This window comes from Bombina bombina, chromosome 3, assembly GCF_027579735.1.
Source record: "Bombina bombina isolate aBomBom1 chromosome 3, aBomBom1.pri, whole genome shotgun sequence".
Lineage (NCBI taxonomy): Eukaryota > Metazoa > Chordata > Amphibia > Anura > Bombinatoridae > Bombina > Bombina bombina.
Window position 1 is genome coordinate 221,214,021 of NC_069501.1, and position 21,514 is coordinate 221,235,534.

At 37.7% G+C, this 21,514-nt stretch overlaps 1 protein-coding gene across 2 annotated transcripts in view; it reads right to left on the reverse strand.

Moving 5' to 3' along the window:
• The window catches only part of TAOK1 (TAO kinase 1), a 613,695-nt gene that overhangs the window by 105,245 nt on the left and 486,936 nt on the right, over positions 1–21,514 (reverse strand). For both annotated transcript variants that reach the window (XM_053706161.1, XM_053706162.1), the window contains exon 16: positions 14,191–14,319. In XM_053706161.1, the coding sequence (XP_053562136.1) occupies positions 14,191–14,319 (129 nt within the window). The remainder of the gene's footprint in view (positions 1–14,190; positions 14,320–21,514) is intronic.

Below are 21,514 nucleotides of genomic sequence, written 5' to 3' on the forward strand. Positions count from 1 at the left end.
TTTTATGCAAAGTTTTTTGTCCAAATAGACACGGTCACATTTTACACTGTCTATTTGTTACACTGTTCACATTGTGAGGGGGTACCCCCATTTTTTTGTATATCCTTTTGTACTATATGTGTGCAATTATCATAGCACTTTTGCCCTTTCCATAGGGGATACTGTTCCCATCCGGAGTTATATTTGTCCAACCATCATTTTTTATGACCTCATTTTTTATGATAACGTTTTCATTTAACAATGTTTTTATAATGTTTTATATATTTTGTGCCTAATGTTTCATGGATCCATGTTTTTACTTATGTATTTTACTGCAATAAATTGTATTTTATGTGCACTATTTAAAGGACACTGAAATATTTGGTATTATTTATTTGATGCGATTTTTTCTCTATCACTTTTTATCACACATTTTTCCTTGTATATATTATATATGGTTTAACTCCACCCACCATATGTCTTTTTAGTTCCCAGCCTATCTTTGGCGCTCCTAGTCTTCTTTTCCATTCTTTGTACTATATATATCGAGCTAGTGGTCGCTAGCTTATCCTACGTGCACCTGGCCAACTGGCCGCATCCTTGTTTGCTGGGTCGATCTATCTTTGTTTGTTACAGCTTTACTCGACCACTGACCCTGGCAAACCTGTTGATTATTTCTACATCCTCAATATGGAGAAGCAACATAAGACAGACGGCTCTAAAGTGTTTATGTACACTGAAACGGAGGCTGCTCGCATTTCCACTTTGACTAGAGGCTCCAGGGAATTCTTAAAAACCATACCGGTACAAGATCATGAAAAGAGGTATGAGAATTTAAGGAGCAAAAATACAGCTTGGGACTTACACATTACCACCCTCTCTGAATACCATAGGGTGAAGAGAATACCCCGGGGCTTGAGAATGAGCACCCGGCCCACTTTGTTACGTGAGAATGAAGAGTATTGTGGAAAATTTGAGGCAATACTTAATAAGTGTTCATATGATCTTATTACACTTACAGTTGAATACTTGTTAAAAGACATTGAGCAACAAGAAACAGAGATCGAAACATGTAAAGTGGAACTTACTAAACTGTTGTCACCAGAAGTGCTTGATGATTATATCAAGAAAACGGATGAAAAAATTGCACAACTGAAAAAAGATATTCAGGAGCGGAAAAGGCTCAAGTTTATCCGAGACGAGGATGACTATGTTCGAGGAAATGTCTATAAATGGAAAGCCGGGTATATGAATTCGAATAGGGGATTCCCCAATACGTCACAGGGACGTCAACATCGCTCTACCAATCGGCAGAATAGACGGAGAGAAGGAGGTGGAGTCATCACAGACCAGTCCTCTGGATCGTCTTCACCATCATCGGCTTTTTTATCCAGCGACAAAGCAAACATTGTGGTGGACGGAAACACAGACGCCGAAAACAACAAGCGGATGAAAACAAGGGGCCAAGGAAATCGGAAGAGGGGATCACAAACAGTGATCAACATCTCTAAAGAGACTTTGGGTACTAGTGAGTATAATCTGTTAGAAAAAGGACTCTCTTTTTGCCCATACAAAGCACTGGACTTATTTCAGTTAAATAAAGATCTGTATAGATTTTTTAGGGGTATAAAGTTACGTTTATTTTTTGATGGCAATGGTAACAGTAATAAGTTTAGTAAGCCTAATAATATTGAAACAACTGGTATTGGTATTCGAGAGAATGATAATCAACTTAATGGTACTGACAAGTTTAACTTAAAGAAATTGGGTTTGCATAAAAAAAGTACGTTTACTCCCGCTATACAAAACAGCAGCTTGGATACTTTTAGTAAATTGGTAATAGCAGACATAAATACTATGTATTCCAAAATGCTGCATAATAAAATGAATAACAAATCGGTAAAATTATTTAACCTGTCAAAGGATGAATTTAAGGCCATTGAAACTTTAAAAAAACGCAATATAGTGATCAAGAGAGCGGACAAGGGCGGCGCAACAGTAGTCCTAGAAAAAGATTACTATATTTAGGAAATTAACAATCAATTGAATGATTCCACCACATACCAAGTCCTTGATAGTAATCCCATTTTTAAGATCCAAAAGGAGATAATGAGAATACTCAATAGAGCTATGAGTAGGGGTATAATTGACAAAAAAATGTGTGATTTTCTATATAATGAACATCCTAAGACGCCGGTGTTCTATACTGTGCCCAAAGTACATAAAAATTTAAAAGAACCAGCAGGGTGCCCTATTGTGTCCAATGTAGAATCTGTATTTACAAATATAGCAAAATTCCTAGATAGGATACTACAACCATATGTAGAGAAAATGACATCTTACATTAAGGACACTGGGGATTTTATAAATAAATTGTCATCATTGCAATTTGAGAACACTAAATATATACTATATAGTCTTGAAGTCAAAAGTCTATACACCTCTATAAAGCATGAGAGTGGAATAGGGGTCATCTATCATGTTTTGTCTAATAGCAATGATTATAATGAGGCTCAAATAGATTTCTTAGAAGAATTATTGAGGATTGTGCTATTTTACAATTATTTTTTAATTCAGAGACACATGGTACATTCAAAAGAAGGGAACAGCCATGGGGTAGAACGTTGCCCCACGATATGCCAACCTATACATGAGTTATTTTGAAGAGAAATATGTTTATAATAATAGACTGTTTTTACAGTATGAAGCCACTTGGTGGCGCTTCATAGACAATGTGTTTGGCATATGGTGGGGCAGCGAAGACTCCTTAAGACAGTTCGTTAAGCAGCTTAATTTGGAAGTTAATGGCCTTGAATTTACACTAGAAGCTAGTGAGGAGAAAATGACTTTTTTGGACACTGTCATATATAAGGATGGTTTGGAACTCAAAGTAGATCTCCATCGTAAAAAGACAGACCGCAATACGTTGCTTAGGTATGACAGTTTCCATAATCAGAAGTTGAAAGAATCGCTTCCCAGAAGCCAACTAATGAGAGTAAACAAAATTGTCAGTGACAGTCACCTTAGAGATAAAAGACTAGAAGAAATGGTGGAGAAATTCCTAGAAAGGGGGTACCCTGAGAAGTTGGTGGTAAATGAAACCTTTAAAATTAAACAAGAACCAAGGAGGAAAGATATTAAAACTGAGAAAAAGGAAACAAATAGACTAGTTTTTGATTCACAATACAATGATCATAGTACTAAGATATCTAACATCATAAGAAAACATTGGCATATAATTCAAACTTGTAATAAACACATTGACATATTTAAGGAATATCCTATCATGGCACATCGAAGGGTCAAGAATTTGAGTGACATCTTGGTACACTCAGACATGGGTACTAAACATAGTAGTAAAACTAGATACATCACTGAAAAGAACAAAGGGTGTTTCCCATGTCTGAATTGTGCCAGTTGCCATTCAATAATTAAAGGTAAAGAGTTTGTACATCTGCGGAGCGGGCATAAATTTAAGTTAAAATCACATTACACTTGTAATTCTACTTTTGTAATATACATGATAAAATGTCCTTGCTCTAAGATTTATATAGGGGAAACGACCCGCAGGATGAGAGAAAGACTGAATCAACACAAGTCTAACATTAGAACTGGTGACCTTCAAACCCCTGTAGCTAGCCATTTTTTGGAAAATGGACATCAAATTAATCAGATAAGATGGCAGATAATAGACCATGTAGATATGCCTAGAGGAGGTGGTGATAGGGAACGTATCCTTAAGCAAAAGGAAGCATATTGGATCCATAAGTTGGAATCCATGTATCCAAATGGTTTGAATAGAGAATTGGACCTATCTGTCATCCTATAGATATTTTGTACTTTGTAACAAGTATAGATGTAGTATCAACTGAAGGTTGATATATTTTGAAATAATATCTATTTAATACTAGTCTATAATACAATGAACTAACATAGTTTTTCCTTCCATACATTAATTAAAGGTAGCAGCTATATAGTTTCTATGCATATTTATTCATTTTTGTATTAATTGATTTTTGTAACATTAACTCTTATAGTTCTTATGTAATTCTCTATATATTATGTATTGTTTTTATGTTTGAGAAATTTTGTACAAATATTGTGTTTACATAGACACAAAAAACACTATTACACCTATTATGTATATGTATACTATTTAGATGATGAAATTCTCATTGTCCACTAGAGGCTGTTGTAAAGTATACGCATTGCTAGGTGAGAAGAGGTTTCACAGGTAAGCAGTGATTGGTTGGATATGCCTTTAAATAGAGGCACAGGTGTGTAGTCAGGTATGCATGATTAAGGGATAACGTTCCCGAAATGTCGCATGTTATGCTGTCCAAGATTGCTGAATAAAGGACATTTTATTTAAGGTGCTGTGGAACTGCCTTTTATGCTAGACTACAGGACTCTCGTGCTGCACCAACCCTCTGGAACACACTTCCTCGAGCTGTCAGACTTTCCCCTAACCTCTCCTCCTTTAAACGTTCCCTAAAGACCTTTTTGTTCAGGAAAGCTTATCACCCGACTCATTAACAAATTAACTTCACTTACCCAACAGTTGCCCTCATCTATCTCCTCACTTATATCATTCTCACCTTTACAGTCCCCACCTGTATTTGTCTGTAAAATGTCTCTTATTGTATTGTTTCTCCATTGTACCTTTAATCCTCGTACCCATGGGCAGCGCTGCGGAATCTGTTAGCGCTTTATAAATAATAATAATAATTCCAGGACTGAGCCGGCTTCCAAGTTCTCTTGGTTTGCTCGGGCATAGTGGAGGGCTGCTGACGTTCGGATTTATCAGAATGAAAATTAGACTTGTTCTTTTTATCTTGCGGTAGGAAGGCACCCTTGTCCCCCATAACCGTGGAGATAATGGAGTCCAGGCCTGGACCAAATAAAATCTTTCTTTTAAAGGGAAGGGAAAGAAGTCTGGACTTAGAAGTTATATCCGCAGACCAGGACTTCAGCCAGGGCGCCCGACAGGCCTGAACCGAAAAGTCAGAAACCTTAGCATTTAGGCGAATAATCTGCATATTTGCATCACAGATAAAAGAATTACCAAATCTCAAGGCTTTAATTCTTTCCTGGATAAGTCAAGGGGACCCTCCACCTCGATAAATTCCGATAAGATCTAGCTTCAGTGCAGGTAGGGAGCCTATTTCTGTGTTTGCTTCTCCAGACTACTAAGGGGTTGGATTCTCAAAAACTTTACAACCTGGAGAGAAATTTTAGTTGAGGGGATGAGGCAGTGCCTGATCTTTCCGATTTCCCAGTCCCTTTCACTGGGTGTCCCAGCCTAACCTCATCAACAGAGCTAAACTGGGAGCTGCTAAGGAGAAAAGAAGGACATTGTGTCTTCTAAGACAAGAAACTAGAATATATTTTCTATTACAAAGTACATACAAAGGACCACATCTTTGGACAAAGCCTGATTACATCACAAGGAGACAAGATATGCCTGGTGTCTGTGACTAGACTATACCTATACTGTTCGGCCCTTATCTCATATTGATTGAGGTAGAAGAGTGTAAGTAGATACCCGAAAGGGACCGGGACCCTTGCCTCCTTTTCTCACTTTTATTAACTGTTTGTGGATTATATATAATCCATCCACTTTATACAAACCATTATTTGTTGGTACTCTATATGAACTTTATTATCCAATGTTTTAACTATGCAGATATTTATATACCTTTAGTGCATTTGATTATCACTGTTTTGCAATTCTAATAGATTCAGAACACCTATTAATTGTCTTTTAACTTGTATATTGTATATGATATTATTTGTGATATTCTATCACCAAATTGTTCACACATTACAATTATTGAGATTTGTGTGATTTTGTGCCAATACACAAACCTCTTTTTCTTCTATAAATTTATTTTATATTGTGCTTCTGGATTTGAGGGGATCCCGACAACACAATAGGTGGATTCTGGCAGCATATTTTTGCTTTGTAGAACTTATTTCTCAGCGCCCAGATCACACTACTTTCTTTTTGTATGTATGTATGTGTGTATATATATATATATATATATATATATATATATATATATATATATATATATATATATAAAAACATAATTTATGTAAGAACTTACCTGATAAATTCATTTCTTTCATATTAGCAAGAGTCCATGAGCTAGTGACGTATGGGATATACATTCCTACCAGGAGGGGCAAAGTTTCCCAAACCTCAAAATGCCTACAAATACACCCCTCACCACACCCACAAATCAGTTTAACGAATAGCCAAGAAGTGGGGTGATAAGAAAAAAGTGCAAAAGAATAAAAAATAAGGAATTGGAATAATTGTGCTTTATACAAAAAAATCATAACCACCACAAAAAGGGTGGGCCTCATGGACTCTTGCTAATATGAAAGAAATGAATTTATCAGGTAAGTTCTTACATAAATTATGTTTTCTTTCATGTAATTAGCAAGAGTCCATGAGCTAGTGACGTATGGGATAATGACTACCCAAGATGTGGATCTTTCCACGCAAGAGTCACTAGAGAGGGAGGGATAAAATAAAGACAGCCAATTCCGCTGAAAAATAATCCACACCCAAAATAAAGTTTGAATCTTCTGCTTATATTTTCAGTTTTTTTCATTATAAAATTTAAACTGAAACAGCTGCCTGAAGTACTTTTCTACCAAAAACAGCTTCAGAAGAAGAAAACACATCAAAATGGTAGAATTTAGTAAAAGTATGCAAAGAAGACCAAGTTGCTGCTTTGCAAATCTGATCAACCGAAGCTTCATTCCTAAACGCCCAGGAAGTAGAAACTGACCTAGTAGAATGAGCTGTAATCCTTTGAGGCGGAGTTTTACCCGACTCGACATAAACAGATGAATTAAAGATTTCAACCAAGATGCCAAAGAAATGGCAGAGGCCTTCTGACCTTTCCTAAAACCGGAAAAGATAACAAATAGACTAGAAGTCTTTCGGAAATTCTTAGTAGCTTCAACATAATATTTCAAAGCTCTAACTACATCCAAAGAATGCAAAGATTTCTCTTTAGAATTCTTAGGATAAGGACATAATGAAGGAACCACAATTTCTCTACTAATGTTGTTGGAATTCACAACCTTAGGTAAAAAATTCAAAAGAAGTTCGCAACACCGCCTTATCCAGATGAAAAATCAGAAAAGGAGACTCACAAGAAAGAGCAGAAAATTCAGAAACTCTTCTGGCAGAAGAGATGGCCAAAAGGAACAAAACTTTTCCAAGAAAGTAATTTAATGACCAACGAATGCATAGGTTCAAACGGAGGAGCTTGAAGAGCCCCCAGAACCAAATTCAAACTCCAAGGAGGAGAAATTGACTTAATGACAGGTTTTATACGAACCAAAGCTTGTACAAAACAATGAATATCAGGAAGATTAGCAATCTTTCTGTGAAAAAGAACAGAAAGAGCAGAGATTTGTCCTTTCAAGGAACTTGCAGACAAACCTTTCTCCAAACCATCCTGAAGAAACTGTAAAATTCTCGGAATTCTAAAAGAATGCCAGGAAAAAATGATGAGAAAGACACCAAGAAATATAAGTCTTCCAGACTCTAATATATATCTCCTTAGATACAGATTTACGAGCCTGTAACATAGTATTAATCACAGAGTCAGAGAAACCTCTTTGACTAAGAATCAAGCGTTCAATCTCCATACCTTTAAATTTAAGGATTTGAGATCCTGATGGAAAAAAGGACCTTGCGACAGAAAGTCTGGTCTTAACGGAAGAGTCCACGGTTGGCAAGAGGCCATCCGGACAAGATCCGCATACCAAATCCTGTGAGGCCATGCTGGAGCTACCAGCAGAACAAACGAGCATTCCTTCAGAATCTTGGAGATCACTCTTGGAAGAAGAACTAGAGGCGGAAAGATATAAGCAGGATGATACTTCCAAGGAAGTGACAATGCATCCACTGCTTCCGCTTGAGGATCCCTGGATCTGGACAGATACCTGGGAAGTTTCTTGTTTAAATGAGAAGCCATCAGATCTATTTCTGGAAGTCCCCACATTTGGACAATCTGAAGAAATACCTCTGGGTGAAGAGACCATTCGCCCGGATGCAACGTTTGGCGACTGAGATAATCCGCTTCCCAATTGTCTATACCTGGGATATAAAGCGCAGAAACTAGACAGGAGCTGGATTCCGCCCAAACCAGAATTCAAGATACTTCTTTCATAGCCAGAGGGCTGTGAGTCCCTCCTTGATGATTGATGTATGCCACAGTTGTGACATTGTCTGTCTGAAAACAAAAGAACGATTCTCTCTTTAGAGGAGGCCAAGACTGAAGAGCTCTGAAAATTGCACGGAGTTCCAAAATATTGATCGGTAATCTCACCTCCTGAGATTCCCAAACCCCTTGTGCCGTCAGAGACCCCCACACAGCTCCCCAACCTATAAGACTTGCATCTGTTGAAATTACAGTCCAGGTCGGAAGAACAAAAGAAGCCCCCTGAACTAAACGATGGTGATCTGTCCACCACGTCAGAGAGTGTCGTACAATCGGTTTTAAAGATATTAATTGAGAAATCTTTGTGTAATCCCTGCACCACTGGTTCAGCATACAGAGCTGAAGAGGTCGCATGTGAAAACGAGCAAAGAGGATCGCGTCCGATGCAGCAGTCATAAGACCTAGAATTTCCATGCATAAGGCTACCGAAGGGAATGATTGTGACTGAAGGTTTCGACAAGCTGATATCAATTTTAGACGTTTCTTGTCTGTCAAAGATACAGTCATGGACACTGAATCTATCTGGAAACCCAAAAAGGTTACCCTTGTCTGAGGAATCAATGAACTTTATAGTAAATTGATCCTCCAACCATGATCTTGAAGAAACAACACAAGTCGATTCGTATGAGATTCTGCTAAATGTGAAGACTGAGCAAGTACCAAGATATCGTCCAAATAAGGAAATACCACAATACCCTGTTCTCTGATTACAGACAGAAGGGCACCGAGAACCTTTGTAAAAATTCTTGGAGCTGTTGCTAGGCCAAACGGCAGAGCCACAAACTGGTAATGCTTGTCTAGGAACGAGAATCTCAGAAACGGATAGTGATCTGGATGAATCGGAATATGCAGATATGCATCCTGTAAATCTATTGTAGACATATAATGCCCTTGCTGAACAAAAGGCAGGATAGTCCTTACAGTTACCATTTTGAATGTTGGTATCCTTACATAACGATTCAATATTTTTAGATCCAGAACTGGACTGAAGGAATTCTCCTTCTTTGGTACAATGAAGAGATTTGAATAAAACCCCAGCCCCTGTTCCAGAACTGGAACTGGTATAATTACTCCAGCCAACTCTAGATCTGAAACACATTTCAGAAATGCTTGAGCCTTCGCTGGATTTACTGGGACACGGGAAAGAAAAAATCTCTTTGCAGGAGGCCTTATCTTGAAGCCAATTCTGTACCCTTCTGAAACAATATTCTGAATCCAAAGATTGTGAACGGAATTGATCCAAATTTCTTTGAAAAAACGTAATCTGCCCCCTACCAGCTGAGCTGGAATGAGGGCCGCACCTTCATGTGAACTTAGGAGCTGGCTTTGATTTTCTAAAAGGCTTGGATTTATTCCAGACTGGAGATGGTTTCCAAACTGATACCACTCCTGAGGATGAAGGATCAGGTTTTTGTTCCTTGTTGTGACGAAAGGAACGAAAAACGATTATTAGACGTAAATTTACCTTTAGATTTTTTATCCTGTGGTAAAAAAGTTCCTTTCCCTCCAGTAACAGTTGAGATAATAGAATCCAACTGAGAACCAAATAATTTATTACCCTGGAAAGAAAGGGAAAGCAGAGTAGACTTAGAAGACATATCAGCATTCCAAGTTTTAAGCCATAAAGCTCTTCTAGCTAAAATAGCTAGAGACATATACCTGACATCAACTCTAATGATATCAAAGATGGCATCACAAATAAAATTATTAGCATGTTGAAGAAGAATAATAATGCTATGAGAATTATGATCTGTTACTTGTTGCGCTAAAGCTTCCAACCAAAAAATTGAAGCTGCAGCAACATCCGCCAAAGATATAGCAGGTCTAAGAAGATTACCTGAACACAAGTAAGCTTTTCTTAGAAAGGATTCAATTAGCAAGAGTAGAGACAGCCCCATCAACCTTAGGGATTTTGTCCCAAAATTCTAATCTGTCAGATGGCACAGGATATAATTGCTTAAAACGTTTAGAAGGAGTAAATGAATTACCCAAATTATTCCATTCCCTGGAAATTACTTCAGAAATAGCACCAGGAACAGGAAAAACTTCTGGAATAACTACAGGAGATTTAAAAACCTTATCTAAACGTTTAGATTTAGTATCCCGAGGACCAGAATCCTCAATTTCTAATGCAATTAGGACTTCTTTAAGTAAAGAATGAATAAATTCCATTTTAAATAAATATGAAGATTTATCAGCATCAACCTCTGAGACAGAATCCTCTGAACCAGAAGAACCATTATCAGAATCAGAATGATGATGTTCATTTAAAAAATTCATCTGAAAAATGAGAAGTTTTAAAAGACTTTTTACGTTTACTAGAAGGAGGAATAACAGACATAGCCTTTTTAAAGGATTTAGAAACAAAATCTCTTATGTTATCAGGAATACTCTGAGTATTAGATGTTGATGGAACAGCAACAGGTAATGTAACTTTACTAAAGGAAATATTATCTGCATTAACAAGTTTGTCATGTCATACAATACAAACAACAGCTGGAGGAACAGCTACCAAAAGTTTACAGCAGATACACTTAGCTTTGGTAGCTCCAGCACCAGGCAGCGATTTTCCAGAAGTATCTTCTGACTCAGCTTCAACGTGGGACATCTTGCAATATGTAATAGAAAAAACAACATATAAAGCAAAATTGATCAAATCCCTTAAATGACAGTTTCAGGAATGGGAAAAAATGCCAGTGAACAAGCTTCTAGCAACCAGAAGCAATAAAAAATTAGCCAAAAGTGACGCCCATATTTTTTTAGCGCCAAATAAGACGCCCACATTATTTGGCGCCTAAATGCTTTTGGCGCCAAAAATGACGCCACATCCGGAACGCCGACATTTTTGGCGCAAAAGAACGTAAAAAATGACGCAACTTCCGGCGACACGTATGACGCCGGAAACAGAAAAAAATTTTTGCGCCAAAAAAGTCCGCGCCAAGAATGACGCAATAAAATGAAGCATTTTCAGCCCCCGCGAGCCTAACAGCCCACAGGGAAAAGTAAAATTTTAAGGTAAGAAAAAAATTGTTTTATTCAAATGCATTATCCCAAATATGAACATCCTGAGTCAAGGCAAATAAATGTTTGAATACATATATTTAGAACTTTATATAAAAAACTTTATAAAAAAGTGCCCAACCATAGCTTAGAGTGTCACAGAAAATAAGACTTACTTACCCCAGGACACTCATCTACATGTTGTAGAAAGCCAAACCAGTACTGAAACGAAAATCAGCAGAGGTAATGGTATATATATAAGAGTATATCGTCGATCTGAAAAGGGAGGTAAGAGATGAATCTCTACGACCGATAACAGAGAACCTATGAAATAGACCCCGTAGAAGGAGATCATTGAATTCAAATAGGCAATACTCTCCTCACATCCCTCTGACATTCACTGCACGCTGAGAGGAAAACCGGGCTCCAACCTGCTGCGGAGCGCATATCAACGTAGAATCTAGCACAAACTTACTTCACCACCTCCATAGGAGGCAAAGTTTGTAAAACTGATTTGTGGGTGTGGTGAGGGGTGTATTTGTAGGCATTTTGAGGTTTGGGAAACTTTGCCCCTCCTGGTAGGAATGTATATCCCATACGTCACTAGCTCATGGACTCTTGCTAATTACATGAAAAAAATCTCCTTTGAATCAACCCACCCCCCCTTTTTTTAAAAAAAAAATATCTTTTGTCAGGTAACTACTGCTTGAATGACTATACTACCAAAAGCCAAGAATTTGGAAAAAATATGTAAAGAATCTCCAGCGACCATAACTGTTCTCAAACATGCAGCCTTCAGCTTGTAAAGCAGATAAGATACCTGCTAGGCAACACTGGTCTAGTCCCAAGTAGCTGCCTTGCAAATTCGATCAACAGAAGCCTCATTCTAATAAAACTAAGGACACACCCCTCATTGACAGGGAACTGCAAGTTCCTTCTTGATAATAGAAGCAAGCCACCACTGTGACATTGTCTGTATGTTAAGTCTCTCTTCAACAAAAGCCAGCTCTGAAGAGCCCTGAAGATTGCATAAAGTTCCAGAACATTTATAGGTGTCCTCGCCTACCCAGGAGACCTGCACTTAACGAGACCCCTATACTGCACCCCAACCTGAAAGACAATCGTTTGTTAAGATCACAGTTCAATTTGGAAAAACACTAATGCCCCTAGAACAAATCACTGATGATTAATCCACAAAAAAACAGGATTTTTTTTCTGAAAAACCTGAGGATGATCCCTACATCACTGATGAAGCTGAAAAGCCCTAAAGTGAAACCAAGCAAATGGAATAGCATCTGATGCTGCTATCATCAGACCCAATACATTCATGCAAAGAACTATGGAGGAAAAAATAACTAAAAGGTTAGAACAAGCTGAGAGTAACTTCCAGCTTGCACTCCTTGGGCATCAATTTGTAACAGGAAACTTAGGAAAGGATGGATAAAGTAGTTTATTATATCCTGGTTAATTTCCCACTAAATGAAATGTACTTACAGGGAAATGAGATCCAAAAAGCAGTTTATTAGCTCTTCATCAAGGAAAACATCACCCAGATACAGCATTTCTTCACAGCAAGTGTGAAGTTAAAGAGCTGGGAGAAAGGATTACTGAATAAGTAATTGCTTACTCAGTTTTCTGCCCAGCAAAAGCTCCTGAATGAAGAGGGAAGCTCGGGAAATGAGCGGGGCTACTGCCTGGTGAAATACCAGTCTCACATAAAAGCAGTGAAAGTTATTTTAAACATAAAGTTTGCACCAATCACAGTTGTACATGTAATTTACAAATAAAATGCCCCCTTTGCAAACCGGATGGTGTACTAAGTAACTGCTTATTGCACAGAGCAGTTAGCAGTTTTTTAAAAGGGCCAGTGACCTATTTACTATAAAGTGTCCTAAATGGTTCCCCAGAGCTGCCAGAGGGCTGTAAATGTTCTCAGTCTTACCTAGCTGTGTTCCTAAGAAGAATAGGGCAGGTAGGGACCAAAAAAAAAGAAAAACGTGTGTCATGAGGAGTGCAAGCTAAGTTCCTTGGCTATGCTATACATGTGTCAGAGTAAATACAAATAGCCTCTGGGCTATGTGTGTACTGTTGTAAGTCACTTACCTTAAGTAGCACTACTCCACTGGCTTACCAGGCATGTCAAACCCTTGTCAAGGCAGCTGCAGCAGTATCCCGTAGAGAGCCCACCCAGAGCAGGTACGGGTACGCAGAGGATCTGTAGGAAATATCTGTAGGAAAAACCTGTGTCCCACGGGGGGAGGTTAAGGATGAGTCCCCGCGACGCCTGAAAGTAGTTATGGCTGAAGTCCCATAGGGATATACTGCGCACATAATATGGTATTCATATGTCCCTGTATTATTCAGCTGCAGTGAAGTTTCTCTTCCGTCTTCTTTGTGAATGATAACTCCCAGGAATTATGGGTCTCACATTGGTCTAAACTCCCAATTTTAAATCCATAAGCAAATAGCTGGAAATACCTCTATTCTCAACCATCTCCTACAAGGCCATAAACAAAACTAAGAGAGCGATAGGAGGTGGGATGGATTTTAAGCTCTGATATGGGTTCCTTACATCTTCTTAGTGCCAGGAAATATATCCCATATGTTATGGAGGACTGTGGACAAGCACCGTTTTACAAAATAAATATCTTTCTTTTGTTCCTGGAAAACAAAGGTAAAATTACTGCTGTCTGTGCCACTGGCAACTAAGAGAACGTAAGAGAACGTAAGATCACTTCTCTGTATGTACTACTAGCAGCCAATGCTGCAAGTAATATGTATGGTGGGGTTGCAGTGAGGTAACAGAACAGATTTATGGGCTGTAATCTAGCCTAACCAGCTGGTATTAACAAAAGTGTTTTCAGGACGGAAAATTTGTCATGTTCATCACTATGTTATTCACTTCATATTTTATTACTATGTATTTTGTAATGTATTTTATTAGTATTTAGAAGAAACTAACCTCTTTTAGCTGTTCTTTGCGTAGTTTATATTCTCGTTTTTGTGATTCCAAGAAGCTGTTTAATTCTTTTTTCTGCTGTGCCTGAATATGCTGCTGGAATTTCTTCTCTTCATTGGCCATCAGCTTCAACTGTGATCATAAGAATTATATTACAATTTTTTCTGTGCTAATAAAATTGCAAATTTTTACAAATACAAATAGATTTTTTATTGTTTCTTATTTTCATGTGTAATGCACATTTAACAGTAATATAGAGGGGTACAATAAACAGTAGAATGGAACAGGATTACATGGACTTATTTACAGTCAGTTGGAGTACAGAAAAAATTCTCAGTAATCTTTGAGACTCCTAGTTCTTCTTGCATAACTATACCCCTTATAAGAGCGATTCTTAAAAACCAGGGGTGCTAACAACTACTGCCACAAACCACATATCATAAAGTGTAAACTATTTTAATTAATTAATTTCTGCCTTTTTAATTTAAATCAACTTTTCTCTCATTTAGCTCCCTTTTGTCAGGTCACCGGATTGTGAGCAACTAACATCTTCGTGGGTGGCTGAACAAGAATTACACCTAAGGGAAGTATTTATTTTCTTTAATTTTACTTGTGCACTATTTCAGTTGTTCAGATCTACAATCTGTAGAATGAACTAGGGAATTCCTCAAGTCTATGAAAGGAAGTTGAATGCAGTCTTCTGACTCTTAGGCTACTTCAGCACAGTCTGCATTCAATAGGTTAGAGTCACTAGAAAAAAAATGTAATCCTTGGTTTTATTATAACAGGGATCAATGTTCTAGCCTTAGGCGTTTGATGCTTTAAGACTTAGAGGGTCCAATTGTTATGACAGGATCAGCGGAATATTTGCAAGGGGCAATCCTCGGATAACCTATATCACAAACAATAGAAAACATCATTGACTGGATAAGGATTAATGTGGATTGAGACCAAGAAAAGCCTCTTGTGAAGGAATTAATATGGAAAGTTGAAAGTCACCCCTCAGGTGACATACTTGAGGGTTCTATAGGAGGAAAAGCAAATGCATTATGGGGAGAAAAACATTACCTGACTATCATTGGTTACTTAGATTTACATAAAGTACAAAGTAATTGCATAGATTTTGTTGCACATGCGTTATTCCAAGCAGAAGCAGATTATGGATGAGAGATATCCCCTTCCATCCTCTGATGCAAAATAACCAAAGTTAGCCATACAAAGGTGGGAAAATACAACCTTCTCTGAGGGTCTATCCCTCCTGATGGAACATAAGGTTAAAGGGACAGTCTAGTCAAAATTAAACTTTCATGATAGGGCATGAGATTTTAAACAATTTTCCAATTCACTTTTATCATCAAATTTACTTTGTTCTCTTGGTATTCCTTTTTGAAAGTTAAACCTAGGTAGGCTCATATGCTAATCTCTAAAGCCTTTAAGGCTGCCTCTTTTCTCAATGCATTTGACATTTATCACAGCTAGAGGGCGTTAGTTCATGTGTGCCATATAGATAAGATTGCGCTCACGCCAGTGGAGCTACTTATGAGAGGGCACTGATTGGCTAAAATGGAAGTCTGTCAAAATAAGGCGGCAGTCTGCAGAGGCTTAGATACAAGGTAATCACAGAGGTAAAAAGTATATTAATATAACCGTGTTGGTTATGCAAAACTGGGGAATGGGTAATAAAGGGATTATCTTTTTAAACAATAACAATTCTGGAGTAGACTGTCCCTTTAATAATGAAAATATAATGTGTAGCTACATGTTTTGCTGATGCTGCAGAAACAAAATACATTTGCAACCATGAGCCTTTATATAGGGCTTAACTGTTGTCCAATCTTTAACTCAGCACCACATATGCACAAGTATGTAGGAAGCATAAGACAGCCTTATCAACTCACACAAATGGAAAATAAATGGGCAATTCAGTTAAAAGGAGCAGAGATCTATGGAAAGCACAAACTTCAAACAACTGGATGGAGAGGGAACTGGTCTTTAAATGGATGGATCTTCCTCCCTGTAGTTTTAGCCTGTCTCCAGATTAAGGATAAATACTAATCCAGTGATCATAAATCAAAATGAACATGAGAGAAAAAATGATAAAAATAACAGATGTGTGGAGGAAGACTGGATATTAAGGGAAGAAAAATGAAATTTATGCTTACCTGATAAATGTATTTCTATTACGATATGACGAGTCCACGGATTTCATCCTTATTTATGGGATTACGCCTCCTGGTCAGCAGGAGGAGGCAAAGAGCACCAAAACAGAGCTGTATATATAGCTCCTCCCCTCCCTCCCACTCCAGTCATTCGACCGAAGTTAGGAAGAGAAAGGAAAAGCCAAGGTGCAGAGGTGACTGAAGTTTAACAAAAATAAAAACCTGTCTGAAAAATTGACAGGGCGGGCCGTGGACTCGTCATATCGTAAAAGAAATACATTTATCAGGTAAGCATAAATTTCCTTTTCTTTTACAAGATATGACGAGTCCACGGATTTCATCCTTACTTATGGGATACAATACCAAAGTTACAGGACACGGATGAAAGGGAGGGACAAGACAGGAACCTAAACAGAAAGCACCACTGCTTGAAGAACCTTTCTCCCAAAAACAGCCTCGGACGAGGCAAAAGTATCAAATTTGTAAAATTTGGAAAAAGTGTGAAGAGACGACCAAGTTGCAGCCTTGCAAATCTGTTCAACAGAAGAATCATTCTTAAATGCCCATGAGGAAGCCACCGCCCTAGTGGAATGAGCCGTAATTCTTTCAGGAGGCTGCTGTCCAGCAGTCTCTTAAGCAAAACGGATGATACTCTTCAGTCAAAAAGAAAGAGAGGTAGCCGTAGCTTTCTGGCCCCTACGTTTTCCAGAAAAAACAACAAATAATGAAGATGATTGACGAAAATCCTTAGTAGCCTGCAAGTAAAACTTCAGGGCACGAACCACGTCTAAGTTAAGTAACAGACGCTCCTTCTTAGAAGAAGGATTAGGACACAAGGAAGGAACAGCAATTTCCTGATTAATATTCTTATTAGAAACAACCTTAGGAAGGAAACCAGGTTTAGTACGTAAGACCACCTTATCAGAATGGAAAATAAGATAAGGAGAATCACATTGTAAAGCTGAAAGCTCAGAAACTCTGCGAGCAGAAGAAATAGCAACCAAAAATAAAACTTTCCAAGATAACAACTTAATATCTATGGAATGCATAGGTTCAAACGGAACCCCTTGAAGAACATTAAGAACTAAATTCAAACTCAAAGGAGGAGCAATTGGTCTAAACACAGGCCTGATTCTAGTTAGAGCCTGACAAAAAGATTGAACGTCTGGAACATCTGACAGACGTTTGTGTAACAGAATAGACAAAGCAGAAATCTGTCCCTTTAAGGAACTTGCTGAAAACCCTTTCTCCAAACCTTCCTGGAGAAAAGGTAAAATCCTGGGAATCCTAACCCTACACCATGAGTAGCCCTTGGATTCGCACCAATAAAGATATTTACGCCATATCTTATGGTAAATCTTTTTAGTAACAGGCTTACGTGCCTGAATCAAGGTATCAATGACCGAATCAGAGAACCCTCGCTTAGATAAAATCAAGCGTTCAATCTCCAAGCAGTTAGCTGCAGAGAAACTAGATTCGGGTGATGGAAGGGTCCCTGAATGAGAAGGTCCTGCCTCAATGGAAGCTTCCACGGTGGCAGAGAGGACATGTCCACCAGATCCGCATACCAAGTCCTGCGCGGCCACGCAGGAGCGATTAGAATTACCGAAGCCCTCTCCTGTTTGATCCGTGCAATCACCCGGGGAAGGAGAGTGGAAACACATAAGCTAGGTTGAACGACCAAGGCACTGCCAAGGCATCTATCAGTTCGGCCTGAGGATCCCTTGATCTGGATCCGTATCTTGTGAGCTTGGCATTCTGGCAATGCAGGCCGTCAGTTGTAATAGAAACCCTTGATGAATAAATAGCTTCTTTAGAAGACCCTCCAACTTTTTGTCCATAGGGTCTTTGAAAGCACAACTGTTCTCAATAGGGATAGTCTTTCAATCCTCCTAAGGAGGAAGTTTCTTATATTGACCTCTACCAGCAATTGGTTTTGGAAGACCTTGAATCTATGCCTCAAAGAATCATAGGAAAAAAGAAGACATGGCCTAATGAAGCCAGAGCCCTTAGAAGTCTGATGGATGACCAAAATTTGGTCATTCGTCAGGCTGATAAGGGCGGAGGCATAGTTTTACAAAACTATGCAGACTATGTTACAGAAGCCTGTCGTATCTTAGATGATACGGACTACTACATAAAACTATCTTATGATCCCACCACAGAATATATGAAAGCTCTGAATGCCCTTTTAGAACAAGGTTTCACTTCCAATATTCTCACGAAAAAAGAAAAAAAAGATATCTTACTCCGGACCACCCCAGTATACCATACTACTATCATCTCCCTAAACTGCACAAGAATGAAAAGGTGCCTCCAGGTAGGCCGATTATAGCAGGCATGAATAGCATTACCGACAAATTGTCGGAATATATCGATATCTACCTGCAGAGGTATGTTATCAATTTACTATCTTATATTAAAGACACCAAAGACCTGCTTAACAAACTTTCTTTGGTCAAATTGGAAAAAAGTAAGAACTACCTATGGCTTACTTGTGACGTTGGATCACTCTATTCAAATATATCACATGATTTGGGGGCCTTCACCTCTAAGATATATTTGGATAGAGACCTATATATGCCCACTATTCAAAAAGATTATATAATTTCACTTATTAATTTTATTTTGAAACACAATTATTTTCAGTTTCTTGACACTTTTTTTCTACAGATCAGGGGAACGGCCATGGGCACCAGATTTGCAAACCTGTTTATGGGTTATTTTGAAGATTCTTTCATCTATAATTCGCAATGGAGGGGCAGTCTGGTGTTCTATGGCCGTTAAATAGATGACCTTATTTTTATTTTTGATGGTTCGGAGTCAGAAGCCCTTGGTTTCGTGTCACATCTAAATAATAATAATATGGGCATAGGGTTCACCCACAATCTACAAGAAAACAATATAGAGTTTCTGGATGTGATCCTTTCTTGGGACCAACAAGATAGTATATCTACTTCTACTTTTTTTAAAAAAGTAGATTGCAATAATTTCTTACATTTTTCTAGCAACCATTTAACAAAATGGAAAACTAATATTCCATACAGCCAGTTTTGTAGACTGCGCAGGAACTGCAGTACAATAGAGCAATATAACCAGCAATCACTCATCCTCAAATTTTTAGAAAAAGGATATCCATTCGAACTGATCACTAGAGGCTATGAGAGAGCTAAGGATCTTAATAGAGATCAGTTATTATCATCTTTATCTTCTAGGAATAGAGACAAGGGGAATTTCACAAATAAACAACCTCTATTTGTGACACAGTACAATTCCAACCACAAAATTATTAACAAAGTACTTAAAAAACATTGGCCTATCCTTTTGAAAGACCCTGTTTTAAAAAAAACCCTCACATCCCAACCTAAGCTAGTCTTTAAAAGAGCACCTACTTATAAACAGAAATTAGCCCCTAGTAAGGTGGTGATGTCTAAAAGGAAATCTGTCAATACGACTAGATTGGGAGATAGGGCCCTAAATAGCTATAACCTCAATAAGATAGGAGCTTATAGATGTGGGAAGAAACGATGTCACATGTGTCAATATGTAACACATGGATGCAGTACCATAATATCTGACAATACAGGGGAAATGTTCCCAATAAAAAGTAGACTGTCGTGTGACTCTAGTTATGTAAGCTATGTACTGTCCTGCAAATGTGGGATTCAGTACATAGGCAGAACCTATAGGAAGGTCAGAACTCGATGGAGCGAACATTTGAGGAACATCAAATCAAAATCATCCAAACATAGTGTTTCCAGACATATCTGTGATAAATATATTTAGAAGGGATCCCTCAAAGTAATTTGTATAACAGGTTCTCAAAATTGAGACAAAGGGAAACCTTTTGGATATTTAAATTCAATAGTCTATTCCCTACAGGTCTGAATGAGGCTATAGATTCTGCAGCGTTTCTGTAATTATGTATTTATTCTATAGAGATGTATAGGATGGGGCACTTCATTATATGTTTTTAGCGCTAGTCATATTTTTGGTTCTATAACTTTGTGTACAGAATGATGCCCTAAAATCTTGTATATATTTTTAATCTGGACTTTCGCCGTACACTTGTTGTTATCAATTCCAATATTGTTAACATTGATCATTTGAATCTTTTTTCTACCCATATTATGATAGACCAATTATTTCCACTACTGTGGCAATAATTATACAGTAAATTGTTGTATTTATTCACCTTATATATTTAGTATTCATTGTTATATATACATATATATTAACTTATATACTTTGAATATATCGTTTCACATACACATATAATACATACTCCAATTCTTTATTTTACCTTTCTTATTTACACATATATTCACATTAATTTCACCTTTTTTTATGGTAGGACAATACATTATCACATACAATGTATCCCGATGTGTACACACACATATATATATATATATATATATATATATATATATATATATATATATAGATTTAACATGTTGTCTAAACACTTTATTAAGGGATGACACTTTTTAATCCCGGAATGATTTTGGTTTAATAGCCCTAGCACTCAGATTAACAAAGGCACTTATGTTATTACACGGATCTGCAAGATATTTACTTATTACATTACATTATAGCAATGGCGGTAAGTTAGCACAACCCTAGTTTAATTTGCACAATGTATAGACATTTATGTAGGTAGTTATTCATATAGTTATACTTATTTATTCACGTTCTTTCTACCTGCCTTACAATATACGTAGGCTGTCTATCACATAGTCTTATTTTATTTTATCATCCAATTGGTGCTTAACATTTGGGGGCGGTATCAGACTGTGGCTACACTCATTCATAACTCTTAAACCACATACGAGTCCCATCGGTCATGTGACCATACGTCACTCAGTAAACTAATTGGAAGCCCGAAATTGTGCCAATTGCAGACAAGGGTTATTATGATCATGTGATCTTTCGGCACGTCCGTGATCCCGTAACCAAGAGCAATAACCATTACGTAGCATATTTAGTTGTTAAGACTCAAGGACAAGCCCCTCAAATTAAGTAACACTATTGGTCAATAAGGAAACATATGTTAGTTTAGTTTATACCCACAGCAATATATTTCAGTTACGATCGGCACCACTCATTAGAGATCGTATTACCTACTAACAACACATTCACCTTCATCTTTGTAAACTTTGAATATC